This window comes from Myxine glutinosa, chromosome 4 (genome assembly GCF_964187855.1).
Source record: "Myxine glutinosa chromosome 4, kmMyxGlut1.1, whole genome shotgun sequence".
NCBI classification, from domain to species: domain Eukaryota; kingdom Metazoa; phylum Chordata; class Myxini; order Myxiniformes; family Myxinidae; genus Myxine; species Myxine glutinosa.
In genome coordinates, this window is record NC_136264.1 from 213892511 (window position 1) to 213912775 (window position 20265).

At 46.4% G+C, this 20265-nt stretch overlaps 1 protein-coding gene across 12 annotated transcripts in view; it reads left to right on the forward strand.

The window, feature by feature from the left end:
* Nucleotides 1–680: 680 nt before the first annotated feature.
* LOC137425723 (sterol-4-alpha-carboxylate 3-dehydrogenase, decarboxylating) overlaps nt 681–20265 on the forward strand; it is a 60397-nt gene continuing 40812 nt past the window's right edge. For 2 of the 12 annotated variants that reach the window (XM_078777003.1, XM_068114457.2), the window contains exon 1: nt 681–1500. In XM_078777003.1, the coding sequence (XP_078633129.1) occupies nt 1429–1500 (72 nt within the window). In that variant the 5' untranslated portion in view covers nt 681–1428. Of the gene's footprint in view, nt 1501–1622; nt 2302–2891; nt 2945–11357; nt 12400–13030; nt 15440–20265 lie in introns of those variants that run through there. The other 10 variants (XM_078777004.1, XM_078777005.1, XM_078777001.1 and 7 more) reach the window with 9 other exon arrangements.

Consider the following 20265-nt stretch of genomic DNA (forward strand, 5'->3'; position numbering starts at 1 on the left):
CCATCGAAAACCTTGATCTTTTCTACCCCCGGTAATTCACCCCAGAGTCCTTGCAGTGTTCATATGTTTTAATCCTCTCCCACCTCCCCCCAAGTCCTCCCGATGTCCCTGCTCTCAAATGTTGTGTTTGTGTCCTTCCCCCTCTCTTTTGTGTCCTTCCCCCTCTCTCCCCATCTTGTCTACCGCTCCCCTTGTTTTTTGTGTTTTGTGTGTCGGTTTGTCTTTTTGTGTGATTAATGTTAGCTCTTTCACGAGCCTCGATCTTGTATACAAAAAAAAAAAAAAAAAAAAAAAAAAAAATACAGCCATGGCCAAAAATATTGGCGCCCCAGCACTTATTTCAAATAATGCACCATTTCTTCCAGGAAATTGTTGAAATTAAAAAATATTTTTGTATCCAAAAATATTTTTGTATCCACCGATGTATTTCTTTTGTTTCCAATGGAACGAAACAAAAAAAAAGCTGACAAAACTACTAAATCTTAGCTTATTCCACACAGAAATCCTAAAATGGCCTGGTGAATATTATTAGCACCTTTTTTTTCTTTTTTTTTGTACACAAGGTCGAGGCTCGTGAAAGAGCGAACATTAATCACACAAAAAGTCAAACCGACACATAAAACACAAAAAATAAGGGGAGTGGAACACAAGATGGGGAGGGAGGGGGAAGGACAGTTAGGATCTTTGGGACATTTGGTGTGCTTGTATTATTATCTGAAGAAGTAACTAGAACGGCACTCAGTAGCGAGCATACCTCCGCCAGGTGAACAGTTTACGTTTTGTATCCCAGAGTCGACCATAAAATCACATTTAATCAAAATCATTCGTCCCCAACTTTTTGAGATATCTTGTTCACAGACATAGGTGAAAACATAGCCTCCATCCACCTATGGTGGCGGAGGTAACTGAGCTACAACCCTTTCCAGACAGGTGTTAACAACACACACCTGTACCTCCACAGGTCATTCTTCATAAAGTGTGTCTGCATATCTTTACATGTTTCTGGCTTGGGTCGTACTTTTCACCAACTTTTTCAGGTAGTTCATACTTTCACATCGATGTGTTTATTGGCCAGATGTAACCAAGAGGTAGGAAATATAATTTGGCCAGGTAACGTCACAAAACGACACAATGGCTACTTTTCCAAAATTGTGGTAACTCTGACGTCCACAAGGGAGAGTTATAGCTGAAGGGACAATTAATCGGCTGTTCACCACCATCTTGGGTTATCCCCAGAAATTAAACTCAAAATACACAGGTTAAAGGTGAGTGTGCTACCTGCGTTCCGCAGGACGTCTATTACGAATCGTCCACTTATACCGTACACGCCAAGTCGTCAGGGGATCGAAATGCTGCGTGCTCATTGGCTGAGGCGTTGCAGCGTGATTCGCGCTCGTCCAATGAGCTCTCGGCTCTGAGTCTGAAGAGATGCGAGGGACGTCAACTGGGGGACGAGCGGCTGATACACGCAGTTTGTACTTCCATTCTGAGGTAACGAAGGTAAGAACATTGGATTTTTTATTATTGTTACAAGTCCATGTTGCTGGTATTCTGTTAAATATATTATTAACCTGTTGTGTTCCATGTTTTGTTTTCCCTAAATGTGCCATAATTGAATAATTCAGATGTTCAGCATCTCTGTGAGGAAAGAAACACTCTTTCTCCTCATGTATTAAATGTTTTCTTGTATAATCAGCATTTTATAATATTTCCGTTTCCTATCTTCTATTTCGCTCCTTTTTAGTTTTACATCTTGGTCCCCACTTCATTGGTCGTTATATGATGACGTCACGATATCGGTAACGGCCCACCTGTCCCCCATCCCTCTCTGCTCCCCTCCTCGTGACGTTCATTTTATAGTCAGCTCACCTGTATAGGTTTATCCCGGCTATCTCTACTACCTACTTTAACTGTCTTGATTTGTCCCACCTTGTGGGGTTTGTGGGGAGAAGTCCTTTAACCTTTTCACAAACAGGATGAGGATGGCCAAGCCTGACATACACTTTAACTTTAAGATGATAGGGATTGGCAATTGTCGTAGTTGATGGGGCCGATGATTACTCGTCTGCTTTTCGTGAAGGACACACTGGAGCTTCCTCCCACCTCCTCAAACCCGCGTATGGAGATAACGACCAACGGGATATTTAACGTCCTCCGTCTAATACAGGTAGACGGGACGGCCAGCTTAACGTCCGTCCGAGGGATGTACGACGCACCTTGTGATGCAACGTCCTACCTGCGACGCACCACGCCGAGTTTATCGTCAGGTCTGAAATTGAACCCAAAATACACGGCTCAAAGGTAAGTGTGCTACCTGTGCACCATTCCGTGGGACGTCTATTAGAAAAGGTCCAGTTATTATTATTATTTTTTTTTTTGTCACGTCGAGCTAACATTGATCACAAAAAAGACAAATTGACACATAAAACGTAAAACGTATGATAAAGGGAGCGGGAGAACAAGATGGAGAGCAGGGACATCGGGAGGTCTGTGGGAGGGAGAGGGCTTGGGGGGCGGAGGCATGGGAGGGGGGGGGGGGGAGAGGTAAAAAAAAACACATGGACACTGCTAGGACTTCCAGAAAAGAAGTTGGTATTTCTGAAAAGTGTATCTGGGGTGAATTATCGGGGGTAGAAGAGATCAAGGTTTTGGATGGGGGAAGATAAGAGATGGTGGTGAACAGCTGTTTTAAAGACCTGGAGGGATGAGTGGGATTGAAGGGAGTGAGGGAGTTTGTTCCAGAGGCGGGAGAAAAGAGGAATGAAGGAGTGAAGGTGAGCAGAGAGCCTAGATTTTGGCAGTTTAACCATCAGAGGGTTGCTGGCAGATCTTGTGCGACCTGCAGGAATATTTGGGGGACAGAGCACAGAGAGAGCTGGGGGGGGGGGGGGGCAAGGCCGGAGAGGAGTCGGCAGAAGACAGAAAGACCACCTACCTGTCTGCGGTGAGTGAGTGAAAGGCTCTCGGAGTTTGTTCACGGACACGTGATCATGCACCGCACAAATGCCCAATACTGACAGCTCGTCTCAAATACCTTTCTTTAAATGAAACGAAATGTTTTAATTATTATGAAGTCGATTTTCCAACACGTCCTTGAACCGACTCGCACGTGAAGATGTGGAATCTTGGTTGTATTACAATTCGTCATTATGGACTTACATTTCATCTTATTAATCCAGATATGATGAACATTTGAAATTCTTTCATGGAATGCTGTCTAAACAAAACCAGTTAATCCTTTGATCTGATATGATGGAGCTGTTTAAGATTGTGACGATGACAGACAAAACCTATACAGAGTGTTTTGGCAGAATGGACAGTGAGAGGAAAAGGGGCCTCAGCGTGACGGTAAAGAAGAAGAACATTTCGGATGGTGATAAGGCAGGGGTCTTTCACTCAAACAGTAGTAAATGCATGGAATCGTCTCCCTGGAAACGGAGTGACAGCAGTAACAGGAGGTGTAAGGTTAGTTTGTTTTGTTGGATAGGTATATATAAGCATTGGGGATAGAGTGGGGGGCAATGGCAGGACTAGTAGTTTGCTGAGTATGGTTCGGTGATTGGATACATTACCAACATCATGACTGGGATATCTGTAAGAGGGTCTTGTCAAAGGCTGAATATGCTGTCGGTGTTTGTTCATTTCTGACTCTATAGCCGTGTCGATTACCCTCCTTCCCTCCCCCACCCCTCGATCCACAAAAACAACAATCAAAACGAGATGGGTCACCTACGACAGTTTACTTTATAACTGCGGGCAGTTATGACCGGGATCCAATCTGCCCCGCTTTTAATGGACACGTGACCCATGACGTACGTCCTCTTTATAAAACTGAATTCAGAATTGGATTTTAAATATTTTTTTAATGTATGAGGGGTCCTTGGGGTCTTTTTGGGGGTTCGGAGTCCTCAGGGTATTTTGTGTCCTCGGGGTGTTTTGGGTCCTCGGGGTGTTTTGGGTCCTCGGGGTGTTTTGGGTCCTCGGGGTGTTTTGGGTCCTCGGGGTGTTTTGGGTCCTCGGGGTGTTTTGGGTCCTCGGGGTGTTTTGGGTCCTCGGGGTGTTTTGGGTCCTCGGGGTGTTTTGGGTCCTCGGGGTGTTTTGGGTCCTCGGGGTGTTTTGGGTCCTCGGGGTGTTTTGGGTCCTCGGGGTGTTTTGGGTCCTCGGGGTGTTTTGGGTCCTCGGGGTGTTTTGGGTCCTCGGGGTGTTTTGGGTCCTCGGGGTGTTTTGGGTCCTCGGGGTGTTTTGGGTCCTCGGGGTGTTTTGGGTCCTCGGGGTGTTTTGGGTCCTCGGGGTGTTTTGGGTCCTCGGGGTGTTTTGGGTCCTCGGGGTGTTTTGGGTCCTCGGGGTGTTTTGGGTCCTCGGGTGTTTTGGGTCCTCGGGTGTTTTGGGTCCTCGGGTGTTTTGGGTCCTCGGGTGTTTTGGGTCCTCGGGTGTTTTGGGTCCTCGGGTGTTTTGGGTCCTCGGGTGTTTTGGGTCCTCGGGTGTTTTGGGTCCTCGGGTGCTTTGGGTCCTCGGGTGTTTTGGGTCCTCGGGTGTTTTGGGTCCTCGGGTGTTTTGGGTCCTCGGGTGTTTTGGGTCCTCGGGTGTTTTGGGTCCTCGGGTGTTTTGGGTCCTCGGGTGTTTTGGGTCCTCGGGTGTTTTGGGTCCTCGGGTGTTTTGGGTCCTCGGGTCTTTTGGGTCCTCGGGTCTTTTGGGTCCTCGGGTCTTTTGGGTCCTCGGGTCTTTTGGGTCCTCGGGTCTTTTGGGTCCTCGGGTGTTTTGGGTCCTCGGGTGTTTTGGGTCCTCGGGTGTTTTGGGTCCTCGGGTGTTTTGGGTCCTCGGGTGTTTTGGGTCCTCGGGTGTTTTGGGTCCTCGGGTGTTTTGGGTCCTCGGGTGTTTTGGGTCCTCGGGTGTTTTGGGTCCTCGGGTGTTTTGGGTCCTCGGGTGTTTTGGGTCCTCGGGTGTTTTGGGTCCTCGGGTGTTTTGGGTCCTCGGGTGTTTTGGGTCCTCGGGTGTTTTGTGTCCTCGGGTGTTTTGTGTCCTCGGGTGTTTTGGGTCCTCGGATGTTTTGGGTCCTCGGATGTTTTGGGTCCTCGGATGTTTTGGGTCCTCGGATGTTTTGGGTCCTCGGAAGTTTTGGGTCCTTTGAAGTTTTGGGTCCTCGGAAGTTTTGGGTCCTCGGAAGTTTTGGGTCCTCGGATGTTTTGGGTCCTCGGATGTTTTGGGTCCTCGGATGTTTTGGGTCCTCTGGGTTTTTTGGGTCCACTGGGTTTTTTGGCTCCTCTGGGTTTTTTTGGGTCCACTGGGTCTTTTGAGTTCTTTGTTTTTTTGGGTCTTTTGGATCTTTTGGATCCAATGTTTTTTTTTCAGTCATTGGGGTCTTTTGTGTCCTTGGGGTCTTTTTGGTATTTTGGATCCTCAGGGGCTTTTGGGTCCTCTGGGTTGTTTAAGTATTTTGAGTCATTTGGGTTTTTTGTGGTCCTCTGTGTCCTTTGAGTGTTTTGGGGCCTTCTCAGTTTTTTGGGGTCATTGAGGTCTTTGAGGTATTGAGCAGTCTTCAAAGGTCTAAGGGGTCTCAGCAATCCAAAGTGTAAAAACTTACATTGCAATAGAACATAATTAATAGGCAGAAGTTGAAACGGTCTGTAACTATAACGGCACTCTGTAGCGAGCATACCTCCGCCAGGCTGAACTGTTTACATTTTGTATCCCACTAATGGGTCAGATCCGACATGAAGCAAAATCTAATCGGCTTGTTTTTGTCACTTACCCAACTCATCCACAACTTTTTTAAATATCATGCCACATATCGTTTTTGGCCCTTATTACTCAATGGTGAAGAATCACTTTAAAAAATTATCTGATGTAGATCCGGATTCAAATCTTCACCAAAATTGAATCAATTCTTCCTTATCACACACCCAACCTGCTGAAGTTTTGTCCGAATCCGTCCACAACTTTTTGAGATATCATGCTGTACCAGCCGAAACCCGTGGAACATCCACGGAAGGGAGGATGTGGTGTATGGATAGAGTACCATTATGGATGGCATAGGGGATTTGCTTGTCCGAGTAAGAGTTAGGAAGAAAGATGAGAATGAAGAGTGCGTATATGAACAACGATCGCCGACACCGGCACAAATGCATGCTCTGGATTGTCCACTCAGTGGATGGCTTGCTTTTGCCTTCGCCTGTCCAATCAGCGGACGGCCTGCTTCGCCTTCGCCCAGCAGACGCCAATACGATGGCGTCGTAAGATGGCGTCGTATCGGCAGTTAATCGGATGCTTTTCGGCCCCAACGTCGGCTAATTCAGATTTTTCAAGTATGTCTGTACGTGATAAACAAAGAGCGCGGTTCGTAGATCGTAAATCCATTTGTGCCGTGGGCATCGGGTCACTGGGTGCGGCGTAAAAGGGATAACAAAGTCGAGTCCTTCCGCTATTATTATATAGATATCGATTTTTGCCCTCTCTCTCAATGGTGAAGTATCATTTTAGAAAATTCTCTGTTCCGGATCCCGATCTTCACCAAAATCTAATAATTTTGTCCTTGTCACATATCGAACTTCTCCAACAAATTTTGGTCGAATCCGTCCACAACATTTTGAAATATCTTGTTCGCAGACAAACAAACAGACGGGTGAAAACATACAGTGCATTCAGAAAGTATTCAGACCCCTTCACTTTTTCCACATTTTGTTATGTTGCAGCAAATTGTTATGTTGTCATGTTGTTATGTTGTTATGACAATTACAATTGATTGTTATGACAATTACAATTGCATGTTGTTATGTTGTCAGCATTTTGTTATGTACAGTAGGATAACAATAATGGGGTCAAGCCTTTCACACATCACATCAGAACACACACACAGAAGGATAACAATAATGGGGTCAGGCCTTTCACACATTACATCGGAACACACACACAGTCGGATAACAATAATGGGGTCAGGCCTTTCACACATCACATCAGAACACACACACAGAAGGATAACAATAATGGGGTCAGGCCTTTCACACATTACATCGGAACACACACACAGTAGGATAACAATAATGGGGTCAGGCCTTTCACACATTACATCGGAACACACACACAGTAGGATAACAATAATGGGGTCAGGCCTTTCACACATTACATCGGAACACACACACAGTCGGATAACAATAATGGGGTCAGGCCTTTCACACATTACATCGGAACACACACACAGTCGGATAACAATAATGGGGTCAGGCCTTTCACACATTACATCGGAACACACACACAGTCGGATAACAATAATGGGGTCAGGCCTTTCACACATTACATCGGAACACACACACAGTCGGATAACAATAATGGGGTCAGGCCTTTCACACATTACATCGGAACACACACACAGAAGGATAACAATAATGGGGTCAGGCCTTTCACACATTACATCGGAACACACACAGTCGGATAACAATAATGGCGTCAGGCCTTTCACACATTACATCATTGCTGATGCTGAAATCGTTTAAATTCATTTTCCCTCATCAATCTACACAATAGGCCCTGGTGTTGGGCTAGCGGCTCGGGTGCCAGCTTAGGATCCAAGGATCCTGGGTTCGAATCCCGGTCGATCGCTGAATTAACGCCAGGGGGGTTGACTCAGCCTGTCATCCTTCCGAGGTCGGCAAATTGAGTACTGGTAATTCCCTGTTTATCGTAAAAAGGCGACAAACAGGGTTGGCGGCAGGAAGGGCATCCGGCCGTAAAACATTGCTTCAAAAAGGGGACCAAAAAAACAACAACAAACACGGTCCCCGAAAAGGCCAACCCTCGCTTTGCGGGGAAAAATGGCCTCTAAACGGTGGTTTTAATCGACACTCAATACCCCATAATGACAAAGAGAAAACAGGATTTTAGAAAGTTTTGCAAATTTATTAAAATGAAAAAACTAAAATATCACATTGACATAAGTATTCAGACCCTTAACTCAGTACTTAGTTGAAGCACCTTTGGCAGCGATTACAGCCTCGAGTCTTCTTGGGTATGACGCGGCAAGCTTTGCACACCTGGATTTGGGGATTTTCTGCCATTTTTCTCTGCAGATCCTCTCAAGCTATGTCAGGTTGAATGGGGACCGTCGGTGGACAGCCATTTTCAGGTCTCTCCAGAGATGTTCGATTGGGTTCAAGTCAGGGCTCTGGCTGGGCCACTCAAGGACCTTCACAGAGTTGTCCCTAAGCCACTCCTGCGTTGTCTTGGCTGTGTGCTTCGGGTCATTTTCCTGTTGGAAGGTGAAACTTCGGCCCAGTCTGAGGTCCTGAGCCCTCTGTTTCAGGTTTTCATGAAGGATATCTGTTTACTTTGCTCCATTCATTGTTCCCTCAACCCTGACCAGTCCTCCAGTCCCTGCTGCTGAAAAACACCCCCACAGCATGATGCTGCCACCACCATGCTTCATCGTTGGGATGGTATTGGGCAGGTGATGAGCGGTGCCTGGTTTCCTCCAGACATGACGCTTAGAACTGAGGCCAAACAGTTCAATCTTAGTTTCATCAGACCACAGAATCTTGTTTCTCACAGTCTGAGAGTCCTTTAGGTGCTTTTTTGCAAACTCAAAGCGGGCTTTCATGTGTCTTTCACTGAGGAGAGGCTTCCGTCTGGCCACTCTGCCATAAAGCCCAGATCGGTGGAGTGTTGCAGTGATGGTTGTCCTTCTGGAAGTTTCTCCCATCTCCACACAGGATCTCTGGAGCTCATCCAGAGTGACCATCGGGTTCTTGGTCACCTCTCTTACCAAGGCCCTTCTCTCCCGATTGCTCAGTTTGGCCGGGCGGCCAGCTCTAGGAAGAGTCCTGGTTGTTCCAAACTTCTTCCATTTAAGAATTATGGAGGCCACTGTGCTCTTGAGAACCTTAAATGCAGCAGAATTTTTTTTGTAGGCTTCCCCAGATCTGTGCCTCGACACAATCCTGTCTCTGAGCTCTGCAGGCAGTTCCTTCGACCTCATGGCTTGGTTTTTGCTCTGATATGCATTGTCAGCTGTGAGACCTTATATAGACAGGTCTGTGCCTTTCCAAATCATGTCCAATCAATTGAACTTACCACAGGTGGACTCCAATCAAGGTGTAGAAACATCTCAAAGATGATCAAGAGAAATGGGAGGCACCTGGGCTAAATTTCAAGTGTCATAGCAAAGGGTCTGAATACTTATGTCAATGTGATATTTCAGTTTTTGCTTTTTAATAAATTAGCAAAACTTTCTAAAATCCTGTTTTCTCTTTGCCATTATGGGGTATTGAGTGTAGATTGATGAGGAAAAAAAATGAATTTAAACGATTTCAGCATAAGGCTGCAATATAACAAAATGTGATAAAAGTGAAGGGGTCTGAATACTTTCTGAATGCACTGTAACCTCCATCCACCTTTGGTGGCGGAGGTAATTAATACACATAGTCATACGGTTGAAGAAGATAAAATGGTACGGTTTCTTCTGCAAGTAATTTTTAACTAGAACAATGCGACTGTGTCGCCAGTATGCCTCCGCATAATCTCACAATAATCCCACGCATAATAATAATAATAATAATTCATTTATTTTGTATAGCGCTTTTCCAGAAGCCCAAAGGCGCTTTGACAGAGTGGAAAACATAATGCATAACAATACATGAAAACAACAATTGCAAAAAGACAAGAATCAAGAAAACAAACAGCAGCGATATACGGCATATATATAAGACAAGAATCAAAAAGACAAGACAAGAATCAATAGGGAAATATTTAAAGCAAAAGGAGGGAGAAGGAGAAGAGATAGTCAGGGGTTAAATGCTGTGGGTTGAATGTTGAATGCAGCGTTGAACAGGTGGGTCTTTAGTGATGTTTTGAATGTGGTGAGTGAGGAGGAGTCTCTGATGGTGTGAGGTAGTGAGTTCCAGAGGGTGGGAGCAGCGATGGAGAAGGCCCTGTCCCCCCAGGATCTGAATTTGGTCCGGATGGAGGGGGTCAGGAGGTTGGTACCAGCAGAGCGGAGGTTGCGGGTGGGAGTGTGTCTGGAGAGGAGGTCAGCCAGGTAGGATGGGGCCAGGTTATGGAGGGCTTTGTATGTCAGGAGGAGGATTTTGTACTGGATTCTCTGGGGGATGGGGAGCCAGTGAAGCTTGTAAAGGACGGGGGTGATGTGGTCACGGGTCCGGGAATGAGTGAGTAGACGGGCAGCGGAGTTCTGAATGTATTGGAGTTTATTGGTGATTTTTGAGGGTGAACCATAGAGGAGGCTATTGCAGTAGTCCAGACGGGAGGTGATGAAGGCGTGGATGAGGGTTTCTGCAGCCGTGGAGGAGAGGGATGAGCGGAGACGGGCAATGTTTTTCAGGTGAAAGAAGGCTGACTTTGTGATCTGTTTAGTGTATTTGTCGAAGGAAAGGGTTTGGTCAAAGATGACGCCAAGATTCCGGATGTGAGGGGAGGTGGATACTGGGATACCGTCGATGTTGAGGGCAAAGTTATGGGTGGATTTTGTGAGCGTTTTTGGGCCAATGATGATTATTTCAGATTTATCACAGTTAAGCTTGAGGAAGTTGATTTGAAGCCAGGATTTTATTTCAGTGATGCAGTTTGTCAGGATAGAGTGGGTGTCGGTGGAGACGGACTTGGTGGAGATGAAAAGCTGGATGTCATCGGCGAAGCAGTGGAATTGGAGACCATGACGGCGGATTAAGTGACCGAGCGGGGACAGGTAAAGGATGAAGAGGAGGGGGCCAAGAACTGAACCTTGGGGGACACCTTGGGGGAGGGGAGCAGTGGGGGATTTGCAGTTATTGATGGAGATGAACTGGCATCTGTCAGAGAGGTATGATTTAATCCAAGAGAGGGCAGTGCCGGTGACGTTAAAGGTGGATTCAAGTCGGGTGAGGAGGATAGTGTGATCGATGGTGTCAAAGGCAGCGCTGAGGTCGAGGAGGACGAGAATGTTGAGGTTGCCAGCGTCAGAGGAGAGGAGAAGGTCGTTGGTGATTTTGAGGAGAGCAGTTTCAGTACTGTGGTTGGAGCGGAATCCGGATTGGAATGTTTCATACAAGTTATTGGCAGAGAGATGATGTTTGAGTTGAGTGGCTACAGCGCGTTCCAAAACTTTTGACAGAAAGGGTAGGTTGGAGATGGGTCTGAAGTTGTTTAGGGTGTCAGGGTTTAGACCAGGTTTTTTTAGAATGGGGGTAACAGCAGCAATTTTGAGGGAAGGTGGGACGATGCCTGTAGACAGGGAGGAGTTTATTGTTGCAATGATAAGTGGAGAGAGAGCAGGGAGGGAGGCTTTGACAAAGCTGGAGGGGATGGGGTCAAGAGTGCAGGTGGCAGTTTTCATTCCTATGAGGAATAATCCCACGTATGAGGAATAATCCCAATAATCCCACGCATAATCCCACGTATCCCATCCTGGAAGGATTGGACCCCTAATACAACATGCATTTTAAGGCCATTTTCCCTGCTAGAGCGGGGGTTAGCCTTGCGGTCCCCATGACGATCTTCTCCATTTTGCCCTATTTTCTGCATCTCTCCTTGTTAACCCCCTTGCCCGCATTTCTTCTTCCACCATCTTTAGCCAAGTCTTTCTCGGTCTTCCCCGTCCTCTACTTCCTTCTACATTCATTTCCATCACTCTTCTCAACCAGTCACTTTCATCCTTCCTCAACACATGACCAAACCATCTCAACCTGTTCCTCTTCACAGCATCAATCACAGGCTCTATTCCCATCATCTTTCACAATTCATCATTTGCCTTCCTCTCTCTCAACGATACTCCGCACATCCACCGAACCATTCGCATTTCCACCCTTTCCAGCCTTCGTTGCTGCTCTACATTCATGACCCATGTCTCGCTCCAATAAATCATAAGACTTCTCACACATGCAGCATACACCTTTCCCTTCAGCTTCAATGACACTCCCCTTCGTTGGAGTGCTTCCTGGGGTGCTTAAGCTGCTTCGCGAGGGCTCTTAATTAATTGGTCACAAGGCTGGGGACGTTTGGGTGTGTTATAACACCCTTTTTGAATTTTATTAACCACCACTTGGTAAACGCTATTCAGGCTGCGTTTGCAAGCCATGGTGTTACAGTAGGCAGAGCTCCCTTTTTTTTTACGTATCCATGTTTTTTATTGACACATTTTTGTGCGATTAAACTAACCCTCCCCCCCTCTCTCCCACCCACTCTGCATCCTCTCTCTCCTCACCGTTCCCAAGTCCGCCGCTCACCCCCCCCCCCCCCCCTTCATACTCTCCTCTCCCCCTTCTCCTTCCCTCCTCTCCTCCCTCCTCTCTTCATATTCCTGTCAGGAAGCGACTCATTGTTACCCAGCAACGCCAGGTACTTTTGCTAGTATCACCTAGTTTGCGCCGATGAAGGGTTGGCACACGAAACGTCCGCTTCTCCTTGCTTCCCACTACGGTTAGCACACCTCGATTAACGTTATGTTGATTACATTCACTGTGCTACCAGTTTGCTGACTCGCTTCGCCAATAGCTTTTACCAGCAAAACTAGTTATCGTTATATTAATGATCCGGAGTTGCTTTTACCCCGCACATGCAAAACAAAACCGGGGTTAAGCAATTGGGTCATATGTCTGTCTCTCTGTCCGTCTTATCAGTTTATGATCGAAGAACAATTTATTTGAATTTGATGTTCTATGTTGAACATCAATCGGAAGATGAATAGGAAGACAAGTCTTTCGTTTTAACCTACTTTGGCTCTGAATTCATCCCGATCGCACACGCACAGCGAGGAAGATAATATCTATACCCTCTCTGCCTATCGGCCAGTCAAACAAAATTGAAAATCACTTCAACAGCACTAAACTTTCAGATTTTTTTCAACAATCCTTAAAATCATTATTTTATTAAAATTGAAGTATGTATTGTATATACTTGAACACTACGTGGGTATCGTGTTCTATGAACTTTCTAGTTAATAAAGTAGTACTACCTTTTTTCTTGTACACTGACAGAAGTGTCATTGTTATTTTGAATTTGTAATCATGAGGTAGTGGTAGATTGTAACCACAGATTTTGTGCACTTCAGACCTGCATTTCTTCGTCAATGCATCGAGCCACTTATAATTCAGCTGGGCATCTTGGGCTGCAAAACCTTTCAAGGACAGCTTCCCTGGCGTTCTCCTTCATCGGCCCTGTGAAGTTCTACAAGTTCCTTTACGATGCTGAAGATCCTAGCAACTTGTACTTGTTAGCAAGTGGGATACGGGTTTTGCAGCACCACGATTGTGCTTTTCCGAGTGTTCATCTTCTTACGGAGGCGGTGCAGCATTACCGTGGCATTTACGGATGTGGTTGCAACTCCCTCATGGCTTTGGTAGCGGCTTGGGCTGACGCTTTCAATGACTGCTTAACCGCAGACGCTGTTCCCGTCAATGTCATTGTCAATGTGGCTCTGAAGGGATTGAGAAGTTGCAAGGACGTGATTATCTCTCGTGCAATCAAATTATCTGACATGTCTTTATTGCCATCGATGATTGAACCGCATGCAGATGTGGGATCTGAACTGGACCAAACAAGGTGCACTTTGTGGGACAGGGGTCTTTATAGGAGCGGACTAGTCATTTGCAAAGCAAATTCACAGACAATGGCACCTTCTCATGAGCGTCCATGGGCTAGTAACAAAACGTTACATTCTATTGCACGTGGTCTTGCTCATGGTGATCCCAATGGCATGGAGCTGGCAATGGAAGTGTACCGCATTCAGGCAGGACGACAACTTAGCTCTAACGAATGTCATTATCCGAACCTCAACTCATCCTGTATTGCTGTTAAGCATTCTCTGGGTCAGGGTGAAAATGAGTCCCATGTTGTCGATGGCTACATCGCCTCTGTCCCATTTGAAAATCTACCTACATGCAGGAAACTAGTTGGTTGTAATGTCAGAGCAATCATGCTATCTGGTGATTTGACTCCACAGCACAGACATTTGGGATTCAAAGAGATGCGGGGTGTCAAATATGTTGTTTTGCACAACACCTCGCCGATGCTTGAGAGTTCTCAGGAATGTGACGAGGGAATTCGAGCATCGACCACAAAACCTTCATTGAAGATGAAAGACGATCAGGAATGGAGCACGAGCACACTGTCTACATTGGTTGCACTTTCCGTAAGCGTTTTATTTGTGGAAGGTACGGTGTTCCCCAGTCTTCTGCTTGACTTCTTCCGTCATGGTATACTTTGTGTGGACAGAATGAGCATGGGTTTGCTGCGTGCCATGTCGGAAGTCTTGTCTGTAAAAGTTTTAGTTTACGTTGTTCAGGCCAAGGAAAGTGATGTTTTTGAAGTTTCACTTGGGTTTGCAGCATCAAGTAATCGGAGGTATATGAAAGTGGAGAACACGGCACAGCACAGTGAAAGTGAGAACCAAATTGATATAATCATCCGAACTGCACGACCAGCTGTGCAGACGGTCGTTCTGTGCTGCCCAGTACCTGTGAAACTTCCAGCACTGGAAGATGCTTTTTGGGCATGTGTGAACCGCCTGGCTTGGGTATTGAAGGAAGGGAAGGCGTTGCCGGGTGCGGGGATTACAGAGATAATGTGCCTTCGTCACCTAGATCAGATGTCTCAAACTCTAGGTACTGTTCAGTACTCTAACTGTCAGGTCTCATATCCTGAGCAGTTCAACTCTGGACAACATGAGTTGGCGCATAATAAAATGGTACTACATGCATTGGCTTTAGGATGGAGGAGGTATCTTGCTGCTGCTGTGGCCAACACTGGAAAGTACAATGGAGGTGCAGAAATCGAAGCCCTTATTGAGAGGAGCATTACAAGCAAGCACAATGAAGCCATTATACAATGTTTTTCTCATCTCTCAACACCTGTGTTTGATGCCTTGACACCCAAGCTGGAAGGCTGGCAGGTTGCACTTGAGCTTGTAATGCTCATGTTGCAAGCAGATGCTGAAATTGTGACCAGAGTCAATGCAAGCAGATGAATGACTAACTAACTAAGATGGTAATGTGCTCTCATATTGTGATGTCTGTTTCAACGTTCGCTCCCGGATGTACTTTGACTAAAATGCTGCTGTGAGGTCATGCTCATGTCCTTACTACCCTCTGAAGTATATTTCACAGATGTTATGTTGTATCTTCATGCAGATATTGTGAGACATTGGAGTGAACATTGTACCATTTGCAATCATGTAGATGTAAAATATCCAAGGGTAGGCCTTTGGGGCATGTCCACATTATCATTTGATTAATTGGTATGTATGTGGTTTAAGTTTTAATGTAGGAGGATGGTTCAAGTTACAGTTTTGTTTTTACCTCTGGATGTTTGTAACACATGTCCCAAACATGATGCTACTTGGTAACTGGATGGCTGTCACAGACAACTGCCTCGAGTTTGACTGTGTTTGGTGACATGGGCAATTCCACATCGTACTTTTGATAAAACAATGTCATGCTCAGAATAAATAAAAAGAATGCAAGTGTTCCTGATTTTGATTGAAACATTACCAACATGAACGGGTATTTTAAATTATTTTTTTAATATATAGTTAGGGTTGGTGGAAGAGCTAGTACTAGTACACTGAACAGATCAGGGTCTAACAAGAGAAAATAAACAGCAGAAAAGGGGGTGGGGGGACACCAACAGCAGAGCCGAAGGCCAAGACAGTGGGGGGAGGAATAGGGGGCTGGAGAGGATGCATGGGGTGGACAAGATTGATACAGAAGGAAACTCTCAGGAGGGAAATTTGGAAGGAGGACGGACAGGGTGAGGGGAGGGGGGGGGGGGGGGTTAACGAGGAGAGAAAAAAATCATGGTTTTGCATCATCATCCGAGATTATGGTGAACATCTGTCTTGAAGACCTGGAGGGAAGAATGAGATTGAATCAGATGTGGAAGATGATTCCACATGCAGGAAAAAAAAGAAGAACAAATGAGTGAAGGTGAGTAGTGATCCTGTGATTAGGGAGTTTGGTGCGGGACACGTTCAACCCCTTGGGTGAGTTTGAATTAAATTGTATTGCAAAATAAAGCCCAGTACAAGGAGTGCTGAGTTTGTGGCCCAAAATGGAAACCACTGTACGGGGCGCCTTGAAAATCTCTTTACCCGTCCCCAGTATATCATTGGTTCTTAAACTCTTTTAATATACAGGTTTTATTGTGCAGTACTTCCAATAATTAATCAGTCATTGTATCTGTGTGTGCTCCATCATTCTCCTGAGTCAGTGTTGCTGCATACTACAGAGGTGAAGGGAGGGTGGAGGTGAAGGGATGGTGGATGGAGGGAGATTTGAGACGTTAAGCATGGGAAAAGCAACTTTCAGGCCACCCTGTGCAATCGCTTTTATTTCACTTTGATGATTATGATGTCGGGTCTCCTCAGGCAATGATGGCGTGTTTGCCATCATATTGCCTTTCTATGCCTGGTACACACGGGTAAGTGTGTGGTATAGATGGGGGTGTTGCCACTCCTCTACGTCCATCTGCTGGCTGTTGGGGAATTCACCCTCTTCCGCCCGTGCTGTTGAAGTGGACTGGACTCTCATCCACCAGATGTGCAGAGCCATCTGCCATTTAAACCGCATGGCTGTGGACCGTTACCCTGGTATGGGGGGGCTGACAGGTACTACACCTTGCCCACAGGTGACCTGGGGTTATGCAAGGCAGGGGCGTCCATCTCACTGAGGTATCAGAAGACACCCATATACCCAAATTTCACTTTATATCTCACTCCATTTCTGCCAATGAATGCACTTCATCGTCAGGAAGGGCACCCGGCCATAAAAACATTGCCTCAAAAAGGGAACCATGACAATTACAACTACATATGGGCAGGGTACAGCCCGAAGTGGAGATCGGTTTCTGAGGTTTGGGACATGGAATGTAGGGACAATGACAGGGAGATCAGGAGAAGTGGTGGAAGTATTGGTCAGAAGAAGAGTGGACATATGTTGTGTGCAGGAGACGAGATGGAAGGGAAGTGGTGTGAGAATGGTGAAGGGTAGGCAGGGACAGAAATACAAGTTTGTGTGGCAAGGGTGCCTGGAGGGCATGAATGGTGTTGGTGTCCTGTTTTCTGAGGAGTTTGTAGACAGTGTGGTGAGTGTGACGAGAGTGAGTGATAGGTTGATGATGGTGAAAATGATGATTGGAAAGCTCTTGGTGAACGTCATCTCGGGATATGCTCCGCAGGTTGGTCGGAGCGATGAAGAGAAGGACAAGTTCTGGTGTGCGATAGAGAAGCTGATGGAAAACGTGAAAGATGAGGAAGTTGTTGTGGTAGGAGGAGACCTAAATGGACATGTGGGAAGGAGTATGGATGGTTTTGAGGGAGTTCATGGGGGTTGCGGATATGGTGTGAGAAATGGAGAAGGTGAAAGGATTTTGGAGTTTGCTGATGGAGCTGATTTGTTGATTTGTAATACTCAGTTCCAGAAAGAGGATAATAAGCTTGTTACAATGTTACATACACCTCAGGTGGGTCGACGACAACCGTTGACTACCTGATGGTGCGTAGGCGAGATAGGGGGCACCTCCGGGACACAAAGGTGATCCCGGGGGAGGAGGCTGTTTCACAGCACCACTTGGTTGTCTGCGGCATAAGGGTGAAAGGTGCGAGGAGAGCTCAGCGGGTGAAGTACCAACCGAGAATGAAGGTGTGGAGGTTGAAAGAGGTGACAGTAAGGGAGGCATTAAAAGAGAGGCTGAGTAGGGTAGAGGATGATGTGGTTGAGCTTGAAAGTGGTTGGATGTCAATGAAAGCTAGTCTGTTGGGAGCCGTTGGTGAGGTATGTGGATGGACAAAAGGACGACCGAGGCACTCGGAAACATGGTGGTGGGATGATGAAGTTGGAAAGAGGATTGACGAGAAGAGGAAGAAGTTCAAGGAGTGGCAGAAGGTGAAGGGTACGGGAGCAGAAACAGCAGATCATGAAAGTTATAAGGCAGCCAAGAAGGCTGCAAAGAAAGAGGTAGCACAGGCGCAGGGGGCATGTAGGAAAATGTTCGGAGAACGCTTGGATTCGGAAGAGGGTCAGAGAGCAGTATTCAGGATTGCAAAGCAGATAGCGAAAGAGAGGTGTGATGCGATGGGGGTGAGTTGCTTGAAGGATGAAGTGGGACAAATCGTTGTGGACTTAGATGGAATTAAAGGAAGATGGAAATGCTGTTGAATACAGAGAATGAATGGGATGGCAACGTAGAGAGTAACCCAGTTTTAGGACCGGCAGAGAAGATAACTGAGAAGGAAGTTGAGGAAGCGATAAAAGCAATGAAGGGTAGAAAAGCGGGAGGGCCGACAGGAGTTGTGGGCGATATGTTGAAGGCAGCAGGAAGTTGGGGAGTGAAGAGAATGACAGAGATCTGTAATCTGGTGGTGAAAGAAGGCCGCATTCCAGTGGATTGGGAACTGAGTACCCTCGTCCCTCTATACAAGGGGAAGGGTGACCCTCTGGAGTGTGGCTCGAACCGAGCGATAAAGTTATTGGAGCATGGAATGAAGGTATTGGAAAGGGTGTTGAGAGGAGGATAAGGAAGAAAGTGAAGATCGACGAAATGCAGTTTGGATTTATGCCAGGAAGAGGAACGACAAACGCGCTTTTTATTGTGAGGCAGTTGCAGGAGAAGTACATGGAGAAGAGGAAGAAGTTGTTTCTTGGGTTTGTTGATCTGGAGAAAGCATTCGATAGGGTTCCACGCAAAGTATTGACATGGGCATTGAGGAAGTTGGGAGTGGAGGAATGGTTGATCAGAGTAGTGATGGCAATGTACAAAAGAGCACGCACAGTTGTAAGGACGAAGGACGGGAACAGTGGTGAGTTTGAGGTGAAGGTGGGAGTGCATCAGGGGTCGGTACTAAGTCCACTACTATTTGTAGCTGTGATGGAGGTGCTGGCTCAGAACGTAAAGGAGGGTTTACCGTGGGAGTTGTTGTTTGCAGATGATCTGGTGTTGATTGCGGAAAGTATGGATGGACTGAAGGAAAAGATGAACAAGTGGAAGGAATGTATGGAGACAAAAGGTCTGATGGTGAATATCGGAAAGACGAAGGTGATGGCAAGTGGTAAAGCATGTGGTGAGGTGGAAAGAACTGGGAAGTGGCCCTGTGCTGTGTGCAGGAAGGGTGTCGGAGTGAACTCCATTCAATGTACAATGTTCGGTGAGTGGGTTCATCAAAAATGTAGTGGTCTGAGAGGGTCATTATCCAGTGTGGCAGCTACATTCAAATGTAAGGTGTGCACAGAGGGAGCTGCAGATGGAGGAAATGTTAAGTTGGATCTTGGAGACGGCGTGAAGCTGGAAGGTGTGAAAACATTTTGCTACCTCGGAGACATGCTGAATGGAGAAGGTGGATCAGACTCGGCAATGGTTGCTGGAGTGAGATGTGCATGGAAGAAGTTTCGGGAACTGAGTGGCGTGCTGATGAGGAGGGGAGTGTCGTTGAAGCTGAAGGGAAAGGTGTATGCTGCATGTGTGAAAAGTGTTATGATTTATGGGAACGAGACATGGGTAATGAACGTTGAGCAGCAACGAAGGTTGGAAAGGGTGGAAATGTGAATGGTTCGATGGATGTGTGGAGTATCGTTGAGAGAGAGGAAGACAAATGATGAATTGCGAAAGATGATGGGAATAGAGCCTGTGATTGATGCTGTGAAGAGGAACAGGTTGAGATGGTTTGGTCATGTGTTGAGGAAGGATGAAAGTAACTGGTTGAAAAGAGTGATGGAAATGAATGTAGAACGAAGTATAGGACGGGGAAGACCGAGAAAGACTTGGCTAAAGATGGTGGAAGAAGAAATGCGGGCAAGGGGTTTAACGAGGAGAGATGCAGAAAATAGGGCAGGATGGAGAAGATTGTCATGGGGACCGCAAGGGTAACCCCCGCTCTAGCAGGGAAAATGGCCTTTAAAATGCATGTTGTTGTTGTTTGTTGAATGCACTTCATCCATCAGCCCTCTAGCTTGGCGATGATCATTCTGTGGAACTTCTTGTCGTGCCCCTCTAGGTAGTCACTTCACTCGACAGCTGCCATCGCAGCATTGTCCTTCTCATATTTCTTCCTCCAGAGATCTTATTTCAGGTGAGGGAACAAATATACACCACATGGCCAAAAGTATGTGGACAACCGAACATCACACCCGTATGTGCTCGTCGAACATCTCATTCCAAAATCATGGGCATTAATATGGAGATGGTTCCCCCCCCAACCCCCTTTGCTGCAATAACAGCCTTCACTCTTCTGGAAAGGCTTTCCGCTAGATGTTGGAACATTGCTGTAGGGATTTGCTTCCATTCAGTCACAAGAGC